This window comes from Xiphias gladius, chromosome 16 (genome assembly GCF_016859285.1).
Source record: "Xiphias gladius isolate SHS-SW01 ecotype Sanya breed wild chromosome 16, ASM1685928v1, whole genome shotgun sequence".
In the NCBI taxonomy this organism is placed as follows: domain Eukaryota; kingdom Metazoa; phylum Chordata; class Actinopteri; order Istiophoriformes; family Xiphiidae; genus Xiphias; species Xiphias gladius.
Window position 1 is genome coordinate 8,802,095 of NC_053415.1, and position 18,163 is coordinate 8,820,257.

Consider the following 18,163-nt stretch of genomic DNA (forward strand, 5'->3'; position numbering starts at 1 on the left):
CCATCCAGTATTTCACCATAATAGCCAAGATTCAATCCAAAAGAAATGAAAACAAATATATGTAGCAAATGATGCACCTCCAACACAGATATTTCAAAATAAAAGTATATCACAAGATGGTTTTACGGACAGGAAATACTAACACAAGAAATGGTCACTGAATATAGTCACAAATAAAGAAAGCATTAAAAAACTAATTAAATTAAATAACTATGGAAAAGTTTCTAACTTTATTTTAATCCATGATAATTAATTTATTCATGATAATGTGCAAACATCCTCTGTATCCTTTATTTCTATTGACCTAATACCCTGATTTGATCATTAACACTTTACATATCTAATTACTCATTAAGGAATTAAAAAGGAGCTCAACATGCATGAAGGTGATGAATCTTATTATATGGAGTGGTGAGCACAGCGATGGACTTATTATACCGTTAACAACAGTGGTCTTTTGTATAGAAGATTCCCGCAGTGGTGCTGACACACACACACACACACACAGACGCACGCACACACACACACACACACACACACACACAGAAACAGAAACAGCATGGAGAGCATATGAAGACACCGTCTGCACTGAGGATTTGCTGATGGAGCGACTCACTCTTTTTAAACGGCAAGCGTGGCAGAGAAAATAAGTGATGGTTCAAACGGGCTTTCTTTCTTCCACCGACAGTCATTCATGCTGCAGTGTGAAGCTGTGGATAGCTTTGCTATTATAGCCACACAATGAAATGTATGAGAAGTATGGGCTGCATTTTCATGACAGTCCAGATAGGTTTCCTATCTTTTTTTGACAGCAATAATCGCAGCAATACACTTCTTCAGTTACTGCCAATATGGTAAAAATTTGATATTTGTGTCAACCAGTGTCACGGTTCACTGTTGAAGGCCGGTGTTGTTGTTGAAAGTGGACAGTATCTGCTTTTGTATTGTATTTGTATAATTTGAATGAGGTTTGTTTTCTTCTTCTTCTTCACTAAGTTTTCAGACGGTATGTGCCCAGCAGGTAATATTAACTTCCAAGGAAACTTGTTCCTGAGCTATAAAAATGAAAAACAAAGGTTTAAATAATGATGATGTGATGTGATAATTAACAGATCAACACACACACATACACACCCAATGATACATCAGGGGGCAATTTGCAATTCAGTATCTTGCCCAAGGACACATGCAGACTGGATGAGCCAGGGATTGAACCACCAACCTTCTGGTTAGTCGACAACCCGCTCTACCTCCTGAGCCACAGCCAAACTGTTCATTAAGTCTGCATGAACTGATTGTTTAATAAGGGCTGATAAACATTCATCCAGTGGCATTCAGTCAGTCAATAGTTACCACTGCATGACAGAAAGAGAAAGCCTGGTAGTGGAAAGCATAATGACAGCACTAATGATACAGAATGCAGAATGCAGCAAACCTCGGACTGGGTCCACTGAATACCAAGGCTGCCATCCCATGGTCAAAGAGTGAACATGTCTCCCCTCTGAGAAGCGGCATGCAGACAGCAGGATATGGTACAGTCGCTAAAATTGGAGTTATTCTCTGTCCATTGCATTTATCTTATAGGTCGAGCAAAATTCCTCCGAGTCTGTTTCTCTTTCTGTATAATGAAGGACTGTGATGGTGCTTTATCACTTGAACATCCTCATCCCCAACATTAGCTCTGATATAATGAGGGTTACTCAGAGGACGGGGGCTCTCTCTCCAGAATGATAAAGGACCCGAGAGTGCGCCGCTGACACTGCATCGGTCATTAGCCTGGCTCACTTTGCCCTTTCATATATTTCTAAATAAGTGCCTTCCTGCGGGTTTAACAGACCACCTAATCTGCCTACTTAGAGGTACGGGGGGAGAGTGGAAATCCAGAGAGGTGACTGTCAGGCAGGTAAATGCGCTTATCAGAGCTGTGACATGTTTAGCTTCCCTGGTGAAAATGCTTCCAGTTTGTGTGGCATCGTGGGGGATTAGTGTGCTCATGTGAAGCGTAGGCATAGGCACTAGATGTGGAACGGAGGCTGCCATTAATGTAAGAGGTTCAAATTCCCACAGAATTTTCCCCTGCACTTGCTTCTCCCTTTTATAGGTGAACACTGAATTTTAGGATTCACCTGGTGTTGGCCTGTCTGATCAATACTTGTAAATATACAATTCTCTACTAAAGAGCAAAGAAGTAACAGTTTTATCTCTAAGGTTGTTAAGATGCACAGCCTAGAGCTGCTGCATTGCCAACAAATAGGCAATTGATTTGAGGACATGAGGGATGCATGAGTGATGACACCAAAGGGAACTTAATGCTAAAATAGTGCTGGAAAAGATGGACTCTCCATTCCTAGGAGGTTGTGGAAATATCACTGCAAATCATCCTCCCCTCCAGGAATACTACAGAAGATTTTTAAATAAAGCAGAATAGGGTTACTATAAACTCATTTTTCAGTAGGAGAGACATAAATAAGTCCCCGAAGGAATACACTGCAGGAATTTGGTAAATTTTAGTCCTCTTCCTATTTGGGTCTCAAAGGCAGTGGACTTACCAGAGAGTGGAACACAAACTGCTTGTAGTCATACTAAAAGTCAGTGGTATTCCCTTCCTTTTATAACACAAAGGGAAGACAGCTTCTCTTATCCCTGACAGGAAAACTATTTTCAAAGTGATATATGGTCAGTCAACCCTGTTTTCACGTCGTGAAATGAGTTTCACTGACCCGACCACCCCTAGGGTTCAGCAATGAGAGCCCATGACTGGTTCATCTCAAGAGTGATGTTACACCACTCCTGCTGTGCAAGATAAGCATGTAAGGTTAATAAAAATGGTGGCTGTATATCACTGTCAAAATGAAGAAAAACAGGCCGTTGGCACTCTTTTCTAGAAGGCAGAGGAACAATCAATGCAAAGTGAGTAACTGGTGGGTTATTCGACTAAATTGGGCAGAGAATGCCCCAGAGGGCACAAGAAATTACAACCATAACATTTCACTTCAGTGGTTAATGCCAAAGTAACTGTACAGTGTCCATACATTAAGTAGCTCCATTACCTCCACCAGCCAGTGGATGGCAATATGTAGCACTAAGTCTTCTGGCGGGATCCGGTTCCCTTTTCATTTAAACTGTTTTAACCATTCAGTTAGACCAAACATTACTCATATGTTGCTATGGTTGTAATATAAAATCAGAATTGAAGGAAGGCGGACTGTTGAATAAAAGATATATGGCCAAAAAGACTGCTCAGTGTGAACCTCTGGCATTGTTTTTGTTTGTTTTGAGGGTTTTCACAGTAAATAATGTCCAGTATTTACAAAGAAAAAAGCATTTATTCGGCAAACAATCTCCCTAAAGAGAGACAGAAGCATACTCACAGCTGTAGGAAGTAAAAGAAAAAAGGAGGACATGTTACAAAGAATGGTTTAGGCAGTTGTAGAAACATCTTGTTCACTGTAGCACTTAATTGAACAATAGTTAAGAAGTTAGCATCCTCATCAAAGCTTCACTCACACAGACAGAAAAGTAGTAGGGTTTTCTGGTAAAAGCACATACACTCAGGTAACTAACACACATACTGTACATCCACATACATAGTTTGATTTTTGTCATTTTTGTTGGCACAAATCGTTTCAAAATCTCCAGCATGATACTACTCAGCATGAAGTCCACTTCTTAGGTCGGCAATGTAGTGCATATTATTCAAAAGACCCAGGAATAAAAAAAAAGAACATCAGAATGGTTCCGATTGATAAGCAGCTACTAATTATAACGGCATTGTGGACCAGAAGCATGACGTCCTCCTGGATTGTCAACACCTGTCTCACAGCACAGAAACAGCAAAGACTCCAAACTTCAACAGTCATGTAGAACAGGAAATAATGTGCACCGTGACAAAGGTGGAAAAGGCCAGATTGCATGAATATGGCAGAGCACCATGAAGAAAAAAAAAGGGGTCCACTCTCCCCTCTTAGTCACTGCTCAATTACTTAAAACAAAATACTAGTAGCAACATTACAGCCTCAAAATACCTAGCACATTAAAATACCTACCAAAACGTTTGGGTTTCTCTGTGATTTATAGTCACTGAAGATTTGACTTTGCAGCAATCCTCCTGAGGAACTGCAAAGCATTTTATGATTAATTTGTGGTAATCATGTAAGACCTGGAAAGGGCATAACATGACCCCATTTGGCCAGAAATCTTCTGATTGCAGTGTCTGATTCTCCTGTGGTCAAAAAAAAAATCACTGGATGAACTGATAAAAATAACTGTAAAAACAGCCTCAAAAATGAAAACATTTGAAACTTCCAGTTTCAACAGCCATTCTAAACATGCTCTGAGGTCATAAACACGTGAGTCTGGACAGATGAATGAAAGAGGCCAACATCTTCAACAGACAGAACATTGTCATCATTAATGATTACAAAAATGACAGACAGCAGCATTAGAGATCTAAATGAATGATCAGAGACTCAAGGGGTCTATACTAAGACAAAAAAGATGCAGGTTAAGATTAAGAGCAGATAAGGAAATTAAAAGCATGGTTGACTTTTCAAAGACTCAACAATTCTGGTGTAAAACACACTGAACCAAGGTCAAAGGCAGTATAATCGCTGAGTTAAACAGTGGAGACTGTCTTGAGCAGCAGAGTTAGTGTCAGTGGCAGTTTGGTCATTGGCTTACTATGAGCCATCAAGCACTGCAGTCCAAGTCACAGTCGCAACAGTGGTTATCTTCCAATGAAACACCTACTCAGATTTCATCAATTAAAAATGGCAAAAAAGTGGTTGAGACTGTTCTAGACACTAAACTATAACCAGCTATTAAAAAAGATTAAATTTCATTTGAATGACAATGGTAAGGACGCTTTGCTTTGTTCCACAACTTCACAGTAATGTTGTGGGATGTTAAGGTCCAAGAGGGGTTCAAAGCAAACAGCATCTCTCTTTGAAACTCTTCTTGTTCTTCTTGTTCTTTCCTTTTCCATTTTTGTCTTTGTTTTCTGACATTTTCTTGCCTCGTACTTCACGCATCAGGTCAAAGAATACCTGGAGAGAGAAAAGGATAAACTGGTTAAGCGCTTGGACTTCATAACTGTCATAACATGTAAATCTGATAAAATCCGAAATTTGAAAATAGTCATGTATTGTAGTCATGTATACTAAGCGACCAAGTATTTTGTGTGTATAGATGCACCTTGTCGACATTGGCTCTGGTTTTGGCTGATGTCTCTACATACTGGACGCCCCACTCTTCAGCTTTCCCTCGGGCCTCTTCCACAGATATCTGCCGACGCTCCTCCAGGTCCGACTTGTTCCCTACCAGCAGGAGAGGGATCTTGTCCTCTTCCGCCTTCACCCGCAAGATCTGCTCCCTGCCGGCACAGAACAGATTGTGTATTTTCGGTACTTTTACTACTGTTCCCTATGTACCTGAGTGATTCATTTCTGTTGTTTTCAGGTAGGCCTGTTGTAAACAAAAAATGCTCCATTGTGTTCCTGTAAATTGCTTGAACTATTTCCTCATTTATAACACTAAACATGTGAAATGATGATTGCCAGACTTAGGGTGAGCTTTAGTGAGAGGACCTAGTTTGGAATTGATACAGTTAAAGTCACGTTTCCTCTAGTTCCTCAACATTTTGGAGGTGTACATGGTTCTACAGTTCTGTTTGACTAAAATTTGCATTTGAGTATTTTTGTACATGCTGAGGATGAACAGAATCTTGTCTAAATCCCATCAAAACCTTCCTGCCACAACAGATCCACACCGACACACTAAGTAACTGAGGGCTAACACCAATAAAGCAGTCTAAAACTAGTTATTCTCTGCTCAAAGTTCATGGAGTGAAGCTCAAATAGGTGCTCAAATTTACATGCTTGCATCAGTACCTGAACTCAGCAGTGGCAGTGAAGGACTCCTGCTCTGTGATGGAGAAGACCAGTAGGAAGCCCTCCCCGCTACGAAAATAGTTGTCCCTGATAGCAGCGTAGTCCTCCTGGCCTGCTGTGTCCAGGATGTCAATCTGGACCTCCTCCCCATCCAGAACCACCTTCTTCCTATAGCTGTCCGCCTTGGTGGGCTCATAGTCCTCCACAAACTGGGGATGAAAAGATTAATTGTTTTTAGATTTTTTTTAGCTTAAAAAGATGCTACAAGCTGCATTTACATGCATAAAGCAACAGTGAAGTATGAGCAGTTACTGCATGCAGCTGGTGTAGACAGCCACAATGGTTAAGATGGGCGTGTAACTGAGCCATCCAATGGACGTCGGACGACTGACTGAAAAATGCTGCTGATAAGCTGCTTGGTAGCAGAGAAAACAGTGACTGTCTCTGGCCTCACTTGTGTTGAGTGTTGTTGTCATAGTAAATTACTGTGGTCAAGCAAGCAATGGCCTAAAGAAAAATGTCCTTTTTACAACAATCCCTGTGTTGTAAACCTTTTGGTTGTTTTGTAGGACTTCTGTGATATAAGAGCCATTTTTATTCCTACAGTCATGTTCTTCTTTTCCTGTAACAGATAGCAGCCTCACTGTTTTCTCAACCATTTCGCATCGAGCATTCCTTGCAATTGCTTCACATTAAAAGCTTTCTGCTGGTGAGCTGCTGAAAGGAGGTTATTAAGTCTGAAGCTTTTACAGAAAGTGCAGAGTTATTCAAATACTGACCACTTATCTTGCAAGTTATTGATCAAATTATTGATATCTAGATTAGGACATTGGATAAATAATAAAAAAGTGAACTGGCTAGGCAGTGAGGTGCAGGTGACTTGTGCTTACTGTTAAAACCCCTGCTTCTCTATCTGCTGTGGTCAACTTGAACCTATAGCAGTTATGAAGTTGTTTATAGGCGTGCGTTGACTCACCTCGTCATACATGAACTGCAGGGTGAGGGCTGACTTCCCCACGCCTCCACTGCCCACCATTATCACCTTGTGCAGTGCCAGAGAGCTCTGGTTTTTACTTTTACTGGTAGCCATCACTAGATTCTTCTTGGTGTCTCTCTCACACACTCACACACACACGCACTCAGGCACGCACACACGCAGACATACACTTTTCTGCACAACCTGTGAATGACAAAAGTAGAAACAGTGCCTACATTAAATAAACTCCATACATAGAGAACAGCTGAGTGTAGACAAGTGCAGGGACAGATGGCAGTTGTTACTTAACAGCTTTCACTGTGATAGTGAGTTGCTGCGCCAAGGCACTAGGCTTTGCTCAAAGAAATCTTGAATCCTAAACCCCACCCTTCCCATTGAAGTGCCAAATTGCCTGCTCTTGAGGCCTAGAACTTTATAAAGATCGCCATCAAAAGGTCACTGCAGCTGATCAGCAGTAATGAAGCGATCATTCTCCACTGCAGGACAGCATTTAGGAATGCATTAAAAATGGGGCATCATGTGCTAGACTCCTTCAACAGAAGATAGACGTCACTGGTCATCTATCTGCTCTATAATGGCCTTGCCTTCAGAGGGTGAAAGCTTAGAGTCAATTTCTTTCACCGGAGTCGCAATATCTTCTATCTATGTCAGACAAAGCTTCCAACAGAGTGCAAACTGACTACGATGTAAATGCCTGTGTCATGTCTTCACTTGCCGTCTTTGGACGGACAGGAAATTATTGTATCAAGACTGTCACATATGCAGAGGGTTCATCGGAAGACAAGGATATTTTGCAACCAAGACTACAAGTGCTATTTTGTTTTTACTTCTTTGACCATAGAGGGCCACTCATCTATTAGATTAATTAGTTAGGGATGCATGAAACATTGGTCATCTTCTCAAATTGGATAATGTTCAAAAACTTGTTGTAGCTATGGTTTGATTATCATCATGTCTAATTCCATGCAAACAATTTCCTATTATTTCATAATAGGCCATTTCTATTGCATTTAGAAAATTACTAGCCACCTCTGTATATATAAAGTTGAATTTATTTCTTACAGTTCTGTTCATTTCAAAACACTTGTATGATGACTGAAGGAAGCAGATAACCCCATTTTGATATTTACAAAAACCTGCTGTCACTTGAGGCAACCATATCACATAGTAGTTAGCATTTTAAAAACCAAACCATTCAGGGGTCCACCTGTTGTAGTTTAAAAAAAAACAAAAACAAAAAAAAACAAAACCTGTCACACAGAATGCATGTTTCTGCATGTAGGCTCTAGCATACATCTTCACTAACTGCAGACCAACACCAACAGTTTCTGTACGACAGTTTAGTTCAACCCGTGGAAAATAGAAATATGATCTTATTGCAAAGCAATGAAGAATATTTATAGCTATATCAGCAGACATTACCATAAAAATGATTGGATATTGGCGAAAACTTCAATACCGAGCATCCCTAGTTTAACTGTAATGGTACACTGCATTAAAATGATCATTAAAACAGCCGTCAATGGCTGTTTTAATGATCGCTTAATCCATCAGAGACAGACTATGGCATTTTGCCTTTACTCTAATGGTCGATAGTTATAAGTCAATGACATAAAATGTGACAAGAATGAAATCCTGTACTTCTATATCATTGGGGGAATCCTAACCAAATGAGATAGAATCTAATGTCATCTTGAGCTGAGAACCAATAGAGCCAGAGTTCCAACAGACACTTTGACTTGGTATCTTGAGAGCCTCTTTTTCAGATGACTCGATACTCGTAGTCACATCACGGGAGGCAGCCTCTTCCTTTTCTTTGCCTTCTTTCCCCCTTTCATTTCATCTTTATTTGTAGAAACAAAGATTTCTTCCCTCCCCTTGGGATGTCAAACTAATGGGAGCACTGAGCTGATTGATATCATTATTCATAATTTGATCCTCCCTAACAGTTAACATTTCATTTCAGTTTATACAGCGAAGTTCACCAGACATGACTAAGCTGATACTCCAACTCTGGTGATTTTCATGTTTTCACTATGAATGTAAAGAAAATGTCACAGCCCCCCCGAAGCCCATGGAAGCAGCTAAAAGCCCTGTAAGATTTCCATAGTGTTTGTTTCACACAAACACTCTAAACTCCTTGTGTGACAATAGATAGAATGATTTCTACATAAATCTGCAGTTGTGTATGAGAGTGTTTGCTGCAACAGTTCCTTGCATTGTCCAAAAGCAGAAAATGTGATTTACATCAAATTAACCTTCACTTTGGTGCACAGAAGCTATAGTATGACAACTGTGGATGCTGAGGATGTGGCATCATGGTTCCACTCTCTAACCAGGAAGTGAAGTTTGACCTGTGCTCTTCCTGCCTTTGTTATCAGTAACCAGGCCAGTGAAAGGGCTCATAGGAAGGATATCCACACAATGACACACCTTCTGAAAGGACCTATGCCAGACTCAGCACTTATGCATAGGGGTCACTATTTAAATTATTCACTTGTAACCCACTTCTCTGTGTGCATGTACACAGATTCCAATGTTATGAATAAAGTAATGACAGTTAAGAAACTGAGGACAAAGAAAAAATGCTTAGCACAAGAAAGTGATTAGTGCAGACTTTCCAAAAGGAATTCCGGGGGGGGGGGCATATTTAAAGGGTTAAAATGGAGGGCACTGGCAAAAGAGGAATTAATATTTAGGCCTGACCCAGATATAGAACTGCAGTCTGTTTTGTTACTGGTCCTTTTCAGGGGATGTCAGATTATGGAGAGGGAGGGGTACAGCCTAACAGACCACTCTGGTTGCTAAGCTCCTGAAATATAGATGATACCCCAGTGCAGTGTGGGCTAAAGGAATTCATTAAGATTCCCTTTGGAGAATCAGGTCAGTGTTCCCTGCCTGCTCATCTTAACAATTTGGGAGGGATGCGCCAAGATTTGCCAGGACTCACATCGATACTAATAAAAGATTACACCAAACAGACAGAGCCAAAGAACCCATGTTGATACTAACAGGCATTGAAAATAGGCTATTTTCTTAAAATTGTACATGACCACTAATCAGCCATGGCCTTTTTTTGGTACGCTTTGATTGATTAGCCACTGATCAAAATCAGCTGATGTCCAGAACAAATTATTTTATCTTTCGGCTGATTCTAATGACAGGAAAACCTGACTAGTGATGGTATCCCTTCTTTTATCACCTCCTGTCCAGAGAAGTGCAGCTCTCTTTCTTTAGGTATGATCTGTCACTGAACCCTCTTCCACATGTGCAGAAGCTGGAGTTTAATTGGTACAAACAAACCAAGTGTTAGCATAGTGATGGTGAAATTCAGCGTCATGTACTGTTGCCTAGAAATGCCTAGATTCCACTCTGAGGGAAGAAGAATAAGTGAATTCAGGTGCATGTGGAAATTCAAGATATCTGAGCCATAGTTGCAGAGAACCTGGTGACTCTCCCTCTCTGCATTCCAGAGGTCACAGGGGTGAGGGCATTTCCTCTCCTTTTCTAATGGAGAAAACGGGCTTTTCTGGCCGAATAGCCAGCCTCCAAATTCCAAGGATCTGAGAAGGAGATTAGCTCAGTGTGGCTATTTTTCTCATCATCAGTAATGGTCAACTGATTCATCCAAAGCACTCTGAGGTGGGGGTGTGGTTAAACTGAAACACCATGGTGTAGCAGTGATGCTATGTGAATAGCCAACAGAAGTTACAGGATGTGATGCCATTTGAGGGGGGAAAATTATGGTGAAATACCTCTCATAAATGTTGTCATATTCAACCTCCTTACACAACTTATTTTGCCTCTCCCTATTCCCTCTTACACCACTACCTCATGTTATATCTAAACAGATTCTCCCTTGATAATTCTGCTGCTAGCAAAGCAAAGCTCCCTCACTCATGCCCCAGCTGAAAATCAAAACTCTTGCTCTGTCCGGTCCATTTCCTAGAATTCCAGGCCTGAAAATCTTATTTTACTTGAGCAACTGTGAAGGGAGAGCTGAGCCCTTGGATTCTGGACAGCTTCCTATCTACCTAGTCATAATTACACGTCAGTGTGGCCAAGACAATATTTCCCTTGAGTCGCGACAGTCAGGAGGTATGTGTAAGAATGGGTCTTTTGTAAAACACAACAGCCTGGATTCAAGATCCTATGGTTTGTTTATTACACAGCGACCAACAGTGAATAATTTAACTGCAAATAGCAGAGGAATAGCAGAGATGTATTTAGTCAAGACATAGCAGTTACCATGGTCACTGCCAATGAAGATCAGGACATGATAAAACCTAAAAAGACAGTATACAGCAGCAAGGAAGAAATTTTCAAAAAGCACCCCACAGTGCATACTAACAGCTCTTAGCCAGCATGCACAGAGGAGCCTTTGACGAAACCGGGCAGCTAAATCCTCTCTGTGCTACAATCTTTCCTACTTCAGCAACCCTAAGTGGGCTGCTTTTTCAAATATATCTCTATTCTAAACCTTTTTTCCTCTCTTATTTATGTGGAAATAATCATCGAGGTGCAAATGTAGTGCAGTCTTCGCTGATCCCCTTGGTGTTCGAACAATGACTCACGAAAAACATCACACTATGTTGTGGTACTGTATATAGACAACACATACATTATTACACAATGACACTGTGATCCAAAAGCTCTTTTCGGTTTAGCCTGAAGCACACAACAGATATCTTTTCTAACCTCCCTGCAGTTGATATGATATTATCCGAACATTTATATCTTTTCCCCTTACCTAAACATTCCACTGGAATTTTTCAGGGTTGATGGAAAGAAGAGTTCAGATCTCAGTATGTTTTCACAGACAAATCTATTCATTCCTGCTGAGTAACTCCCAGCTGCCCACAACTTATTTCCAACTTGCTATATTTTTTTTCATTTGCCTGACAGAAAAGACAACAATCTCTGTTAGATACCACCTACACCATGCTAGGGGCCTGTGGTGCCATCATGGTTTAAAATTGGTAGAGCTATAAACCATGACGGTACCACTAACATTTTGAAAAGCCTGGGCAGTCAAACTCATTCTGCAATGCAATATTTCCATCCTGGAACAACAGAGCATACTGTAGCCTATAGCTTAAACACGGCAGACATAATAAGAGAGCATGGGTAGTAAACTGTGGAATAGTCTTGTCTTTGTCACCAACTTATACATAAATGAGCACAAAAGAATACATTTATCGGCTGAGACAAACCTCTCACTGCATGTTGGTGAAAGGATGGTCTTGTCTGGAAGAGTACAGAGATATTCAGAGTGCAGGTGTGTGCAAAAAGAGGGGAAAAAAAGAGGCGGAGTGGAGAGGCGCGAGTGATGAGAGGGATTTCAAATCTCTCCACTCTGCACATATCCCCCACATACCCAGATTGTGTACCACACATTGCATGGAACACATGGCAAACTCAGTCCATCAGGCTCTGGATACTAACATGGTAAAGTCATGTTAGCATGCTGTGGGTAAAGCCAAATGAAAAATGACAGACATGCTGATTAACCTAACACTGCATAGGTTACTGTTCAACAATTTTCAACCGTTCTAGATCTGAACACCGATTTCCTACCTTCGAGGCACCACTGCTCTTATTAATTTCACAATGGAAATCAACTTGTTCAAAGCTGAAACGTGATTGAAATAGGCATTTAATCACAGTATGACTAGAACAATTATTCAAAGGGAATTAACTAATTCAAGTGATAAAAATCCCTCAACCGCAAAACTTTCATTCATCATCATCATTAAAAGGTCTGGAAGCATTTCAATTTGAAAACAGCTATGTTGCTATGCTAGCCATTGGTCTGTACGTGCTTAGTATTTTGTTATGGCTAACCCTGCTAGCTTAGCTACTACAAAGGTATTAGCCTACAGCTGGACTTCTGAATGTCCATCAAACTATGGTCAATGCAGCATACATAAACATATCATACACCACATGGATGTATTGTAGTTAAAATGATTATGGCATCAACTTGCTCCATGTTCTTTCTTCCCTATGAATAATATCTACATTATAATTATGTAGGAGAAAAGACACTGATAGTAAGTGGCCTCAAATTGAAAAATCTAACCGCAGTTCTCGTGCTGTCATGGTATATTTGGCATTTATTTGTGGCTCTTGTGGCCATGATGCATAGGTCACATTACTTTAAGGAGACAAACCTAGAGTAAACATTTGGCATTTGAGCCTAACTAAGGTGAACAGTCCCCTGGATACGGGATGCCAGCAGTGGGTTAAGGGGAACTGATGCATCAAAAGAAAAAAAAAAAACACTTATCATAGTTCTGCAAATGTATATTAGCATAACTTGTTCCTCTTCATTGTAGGAAACAGGATGCACTGACATAACAATCACATCTACTGTATATGCCAGTATGTCAAATTGGCTGCCATGGGGGAACAAAAATCTCTCTACCCACAAAGTAATTAATCCCCCTGTAAGTGGAAAAATGTGTAATTGTCTGATTCACAGATCTTGGAAAGGAGCTGGGAATTCCTATTAATAATGCATTTAGCAGATTTTGTCAAACTTTTAAAGAGCAAAAGCCAATAGGATTTTGAGATTCCTATTTTCTTTCTCTTTATTTTACCTTTGTATTATGCATTCTGCATAGAGACAACTATTTTTTAATTCCTCAAGCATGAATCATATAGAAATTAACTGATAGTCACACAAAATATATAAACCCCCCTTCCTGCTTGCTGACAGAAAGCAGACAATTGATGGCAGCTTGGTATGCACTTATCTACATAAGCATCTCCTGCACATAATCACTCACTTTACAAGTAAGAGATGGTTACAGATGGTTTTAAAACTCCAGTGCAATTATACACCAAGAACCCATGTCATTTGGGAACCTCATCAGCAAATGGAAAACTGATCGGAAAAGCAGATGGAGCTCTTTGATGTGAGCCAACTATGTTGTCTCCAAAACAGGGGAAATTAAGCCTTGTGGAAAATGTTTGTCATATTCTGGTAAATTGCAGTAATAGGAAGGAACAACACGGCTTAGTGTGAGGAAAATCATTCAAGTGAAGACGAAGACATGGTTAGAGCACAGGGGGGAAAAACATCCAGACAGTCTTTACAGAAAAACAGGAGGAATGCAGGGCCAGTTCAGCCTCATTCACAAGACCTTTCTCCACCTCTGATGTCACTGTTTGCAATAACTAACTATGCAGTAATCTGTTCTTTGCCAGAATTAGACACAATCCAGCTGTGTTGTTTTTTGCATGAAGCAGCTACAATGCGGCCAAGACTGGTCAATGCCAATCAAGGCACTGACCTATTGTATTAGTCTGGATTTCACTGAAGAGTTTTTACTTCCTGTGATGGTCAAAATGTTGTTTGAGGCTTTTTTTTTTTTCTTTGGAAACAGCAGTCTGTAAGGGAAATACTTATATGGTATAGTAGGGAAAAAATTAAATACCCGGGTGATGTAGTGTTAAAAAAATACCACCCATCAAACGCTCCAAAACAAAACCAAACGCATCAGCTTTTAAAACCCTGGGGCCCTACAAGACTGCCAAACAATTCCTACATTTATTTCCCTGAAAATTTTGTGATTATGCTGGAATCAGCATTAGTTCACAAGTTGTTTAAAAGAGACTGACTGCATGTCATTCCACACGTGTTAATGCTGATATGACTGACTTAAACTTGACTCACAGGTTTAACCATCCAACAATCTTAAACTGGGGATACACAAAATGATTTTTTCAGACCCTGAAATGTGGGAGACCTCACACACAACAGCTATTTTCACTAATCTTGTCTTTTTCAGTTGGTTAAGAGGTTATGAGGTGATGGGAAAGTACTGGCAAAACACACTTCACTCAAACTGACAATATCCTCTAAGGTATTTGACCATCCACTAGTTCGATGTATACTTTTCTCTTGGTTTCAGCAAAAAGAGACCCCTGAGAATTTCTAATCTTAATCTGTGATTCATTACAAAGTGAAAAAGTTCTGTTAACTTGTGTTCTTTAGTCTGAATGCAATAAAACCGGTTTTCTTTCCGTTTACTTTATCCTTTGCACTGAAAATCTCCCAATAAGTTAAATTAAATCAACTTTTCTTTTATTAACTCAATGTAATTAAATATGTTTTAAGTTTACATTGGTTAATTATCACTTTTAGAGCTTAAAAGCAGTTGTTCAGTCGATAAAATGTCCAATGGGTCGTTAACTTAATTTACATTATTTAGAAACATTGTCATCTTATTCACATATGCTTCCCAGCATGCACTGTATTAAGGTTAAAAAGCCCCAGATTTCCTTCTTTTGTCCCACATGAAAAAAGCTACATGATGGAGGCCATTACATCCTCTCTCTGATCAAAGATAAAATAATGTAAACCACAGTGCAGATCTGTATGTACTTCAGCACATGAATCATAGGTGTCTCAGAGAGAAATATGGTTCCTTGGCTGGTTGTGACTGCTGGCACTACAGCAGCAGCTATCATGAGGGATAAAGCCAAGAATTTCAAGTTAGTACAGAAAACAGATTTGAGTTATTTTGACAGAGAGTAAATTAATAGTAGTAAAGTTATGATAATAGTAATGGTTGTTACAATGTAACATAATATATTACTCTGACTTTGAATAAGTTAATAGAGGTGAAAATGCTAAATTGTATAATCTCAAAGCCTAAATTTAGGAAATTAAGTTAAATCACTTAACTCAAAATGTTACTGACGTTGCACTGATATTTTTTCAACTTTTTCTACTTTACAGTGTATGAACTTGGATTTTGAGCATGGTTTGTACGTTTGGCTGAGCAATCTTACTGTGAGAAACACTGTGGTCTCATGCATGACACCTGCCAATGACTGTTTGCTATGTGTGATTGGCAGCTGTCATGTGTAGCCCCCGGTGAATAATGTTATAAATCAAACAAGTTGCAGTAGGTGTCAGATGCAGTAGCAGAGCACGGTTCTCATTGGCTATTGAGGGTCTAGTCTGAGATTCAATGTTTACCTCCAATTCCACTACAAGACACACTATGATTGACTCAAGCATGTTTAATCTCACACAGCAGGTCTTCAAGAGGGCCTAGCAGATCAGTGGTTTCAATATTTAATCTTTACAAACCTCTTAATGCATGACAATGAGAGAATAATAAAGAACTAATCCAGAAACACATAACAACTCTATGTTATCATTTTAATAAACTGCATCTTAACTATATATTTGATTTTCTTTAAGAAGCATTTCCAGTTTCACCTATCAACACTCTCTGATAAGCAGAGATGATCACCTGTACAATTCTGTACAATAAAATAAGTAAGTTATTGTTTGTTATCAACTAATTCCCCTGAGTTTTGGGAGAGGCCAGACAGGCCGAGATTCTTTTCAAGGGAATTACCAGCCTTAGCCTAGATGGTAGGCATGTATATGCTGATTTAATGACCATGAGTCTTTCTTAACTTTTTTTCAACCCTTTATTGGGGACATATATATTTTTTCTGTTCCACAAGTGATTGCCTTGTGCCACATTTGTCAAAGCTAATGTCTAAGTGCTGTGAAATCTGTCAATAACAAACAAGCTTCGGTTATGGATAATATTGCCAGAGGGATGTAACGTACAGCCCTCAGATGAAAGCCAGCAAGAACTGACTGAGTAATCAATTACTCTTTCACTGCATTTACTGAATAAATAACAAATCTGAAGTGGAACACACCCATACTGCATCTCTGAACCACAAAATCCTGTATTTATTCAGTACAGAAGACTACGGAGAAATGATCATAAAATGGCATGTTTAAATATTTTTTTTCCGTTGTTTTAATGTAGGCCTTTTGTCACCCTGGAGACACATGAAGCTGAATGATCAATTATATTTGTCACTTTTCCCGCCGATGCCAAAAAAAAAAAGAGTTAAGTGTTTTTAAGGCGATGGAACATATGAGTGCTTTTCCACCGCTATCACTGACACCTCAATGTGTCCAAACAAACAAACAAACAAAAAAAAAAAAAAACACTGAGCCGATAAGAACTGAAACAATACACCCATCTGCCAAATGGAGCATCAGTAAACACAACAGTCACTGCCCAACACAAAAAAACATGTTTATCATCCAGCACCCTTACAGTATACTGTATATATGTAAACAGTCTTCACTAACAGTTGACTAAATTGCCTCCAAGTTTAAATTTCTGTACTACTTTGACACATTGGCCACATATTCAATAGTTACCCAAAGCGGGGGGCTATTGCTAGTCTGAACACTGTCATTACAGACAGTTAGGATCACACCGACGTTAAGTGAAGAAAACCATGAGCCAGCTTGGGTGTGTCATGTCAGAAGGAAAACTTTTCAGGACAAGCCAGTCGGAGTCATTCTCAACAAATAAACACTGCTTCGGTTTATATGAACAACTAATCAAGCGTAACATTATCCTAAGGTAACTCAACTCTTGAGTTTACACTGGCGCTGTGAGCTAACGACGGTGTGTAAGCTCATAAACACGTACTTTGGTCGTATGACTCCCGCTATCGCTTAACAACGTACCGCGGGAGCTCGGCGTTAGTCAAATGAATACAGACACACTCAAACGTGTCCGTTCGTATCATCCATTACACTGACAGACTGGCCACACGTGAATGCATAAGTCCAGATCCGTTAGGCTAGTTTAACAGTGACCGGTGGCTAACATAACGATAACTTAGCATTGACATGACGTCTTCTGTTGCTGTTATGTTGTACCCGTTTAACACGGGCATAAATGGCAGCCAACTAAACTACACCGCTAACACCGGCAGACATTCAAACTAGTCAGTTAAAACCAAGACGAATTGAGAGTTCATTTGCACCCGTTTTATCTTAAACGGTCACCCCTCTGGCTCCACCGGTCGCTCGTCCTTCCTTAAAACAGGTGTGTTTTTTTTTCTTTTTTTTATACTCTCTAAAGGCCTTATTAACAAACAGTCACTCATTCCACTCCATTAAGACATTTCTGAAGCCTTACCAAAGTAGGATTCGTATTTCTGCCCTCGGTTGATGCTATCTTGATGACTGCATTAATAGAGCATGTCGAGGCATTGGCTCTCCAAAAGCAAACCGCTCCCGCAACAAAAGCCCCACCTTCCGGATGTCAAAAACTACAGATGACAGGATGTGACGACATTATCGTCCTTCATTCAGTCTGTCGTCATTTTTTATTTTCTAGCATACGGGGACCTCCAACTGTTTCCCAACTTGACTCGATCTGTCAACGACGCAACTTAATCTTGCTAAAAAGAAAAGCACTCCTAGCATTTC

The 18,163-nt window shown here is 39.9% G+C and overlaps 1 protein-coding gene across 1 annotated transcript; it reads right to left on the reverse strand.

Annotated features, from left to right (window-relative positions):
* Window positions 1-3,306: 3,306 nt before the first annotated feature.
* On the reverse strand, window positions 3,307-18,006 carry ralba (v-ral simian leukemia viral oncogene homolog Ba (ras related)). The gene is made up of 5 exons (XM_040148936.1): window positions 17,871-18,006; window positions 6,865-7,068; window positions 5,889-6,097; window positions 5,194-5,371; window positions 3,307-5,045 (listed from the first exon to the last, which is right to left on the reverse strand). The coding sequence occupies exons 2-5, from the start codon at window positions 6,976-6,978 to the stop codon at window positions 4,923-4,925; spliced, it is 624 nt and encodes a 207-aa protein (XP_040004870.1). The 5' UTR covers window positions 6,979-7,068; window positions 17,871-18,006; the 3' UTR covers window positions 3,307-4,922.
* Between the last annotated feature and the right edge of the window lie 157 nt (window positions 18,007-18,163).

Coding starts and splice junctions, on each gene's coding strand:
- ralba (XM_040148936.1), bottom strand. CDS start 6,978: ATGGCTACCAGTAAAAGTAAAAACCAGAGCTCTCTGGCACTGCACAAG. Junction 6,098..6,864: donor TGCAGTTCATGTATGACGAG/GTGAGTCAACGC, acceptor TTTCATCCCCAG/TTTGTGGAGGACTATGAGCC. Junction 5,046..5,193: donor CCAGAGCCAATGTCGACAAG/GTGCATCTATAC, acceptor TTCTCTCTCCAG/GTATTCTTTGACCTGATGCG.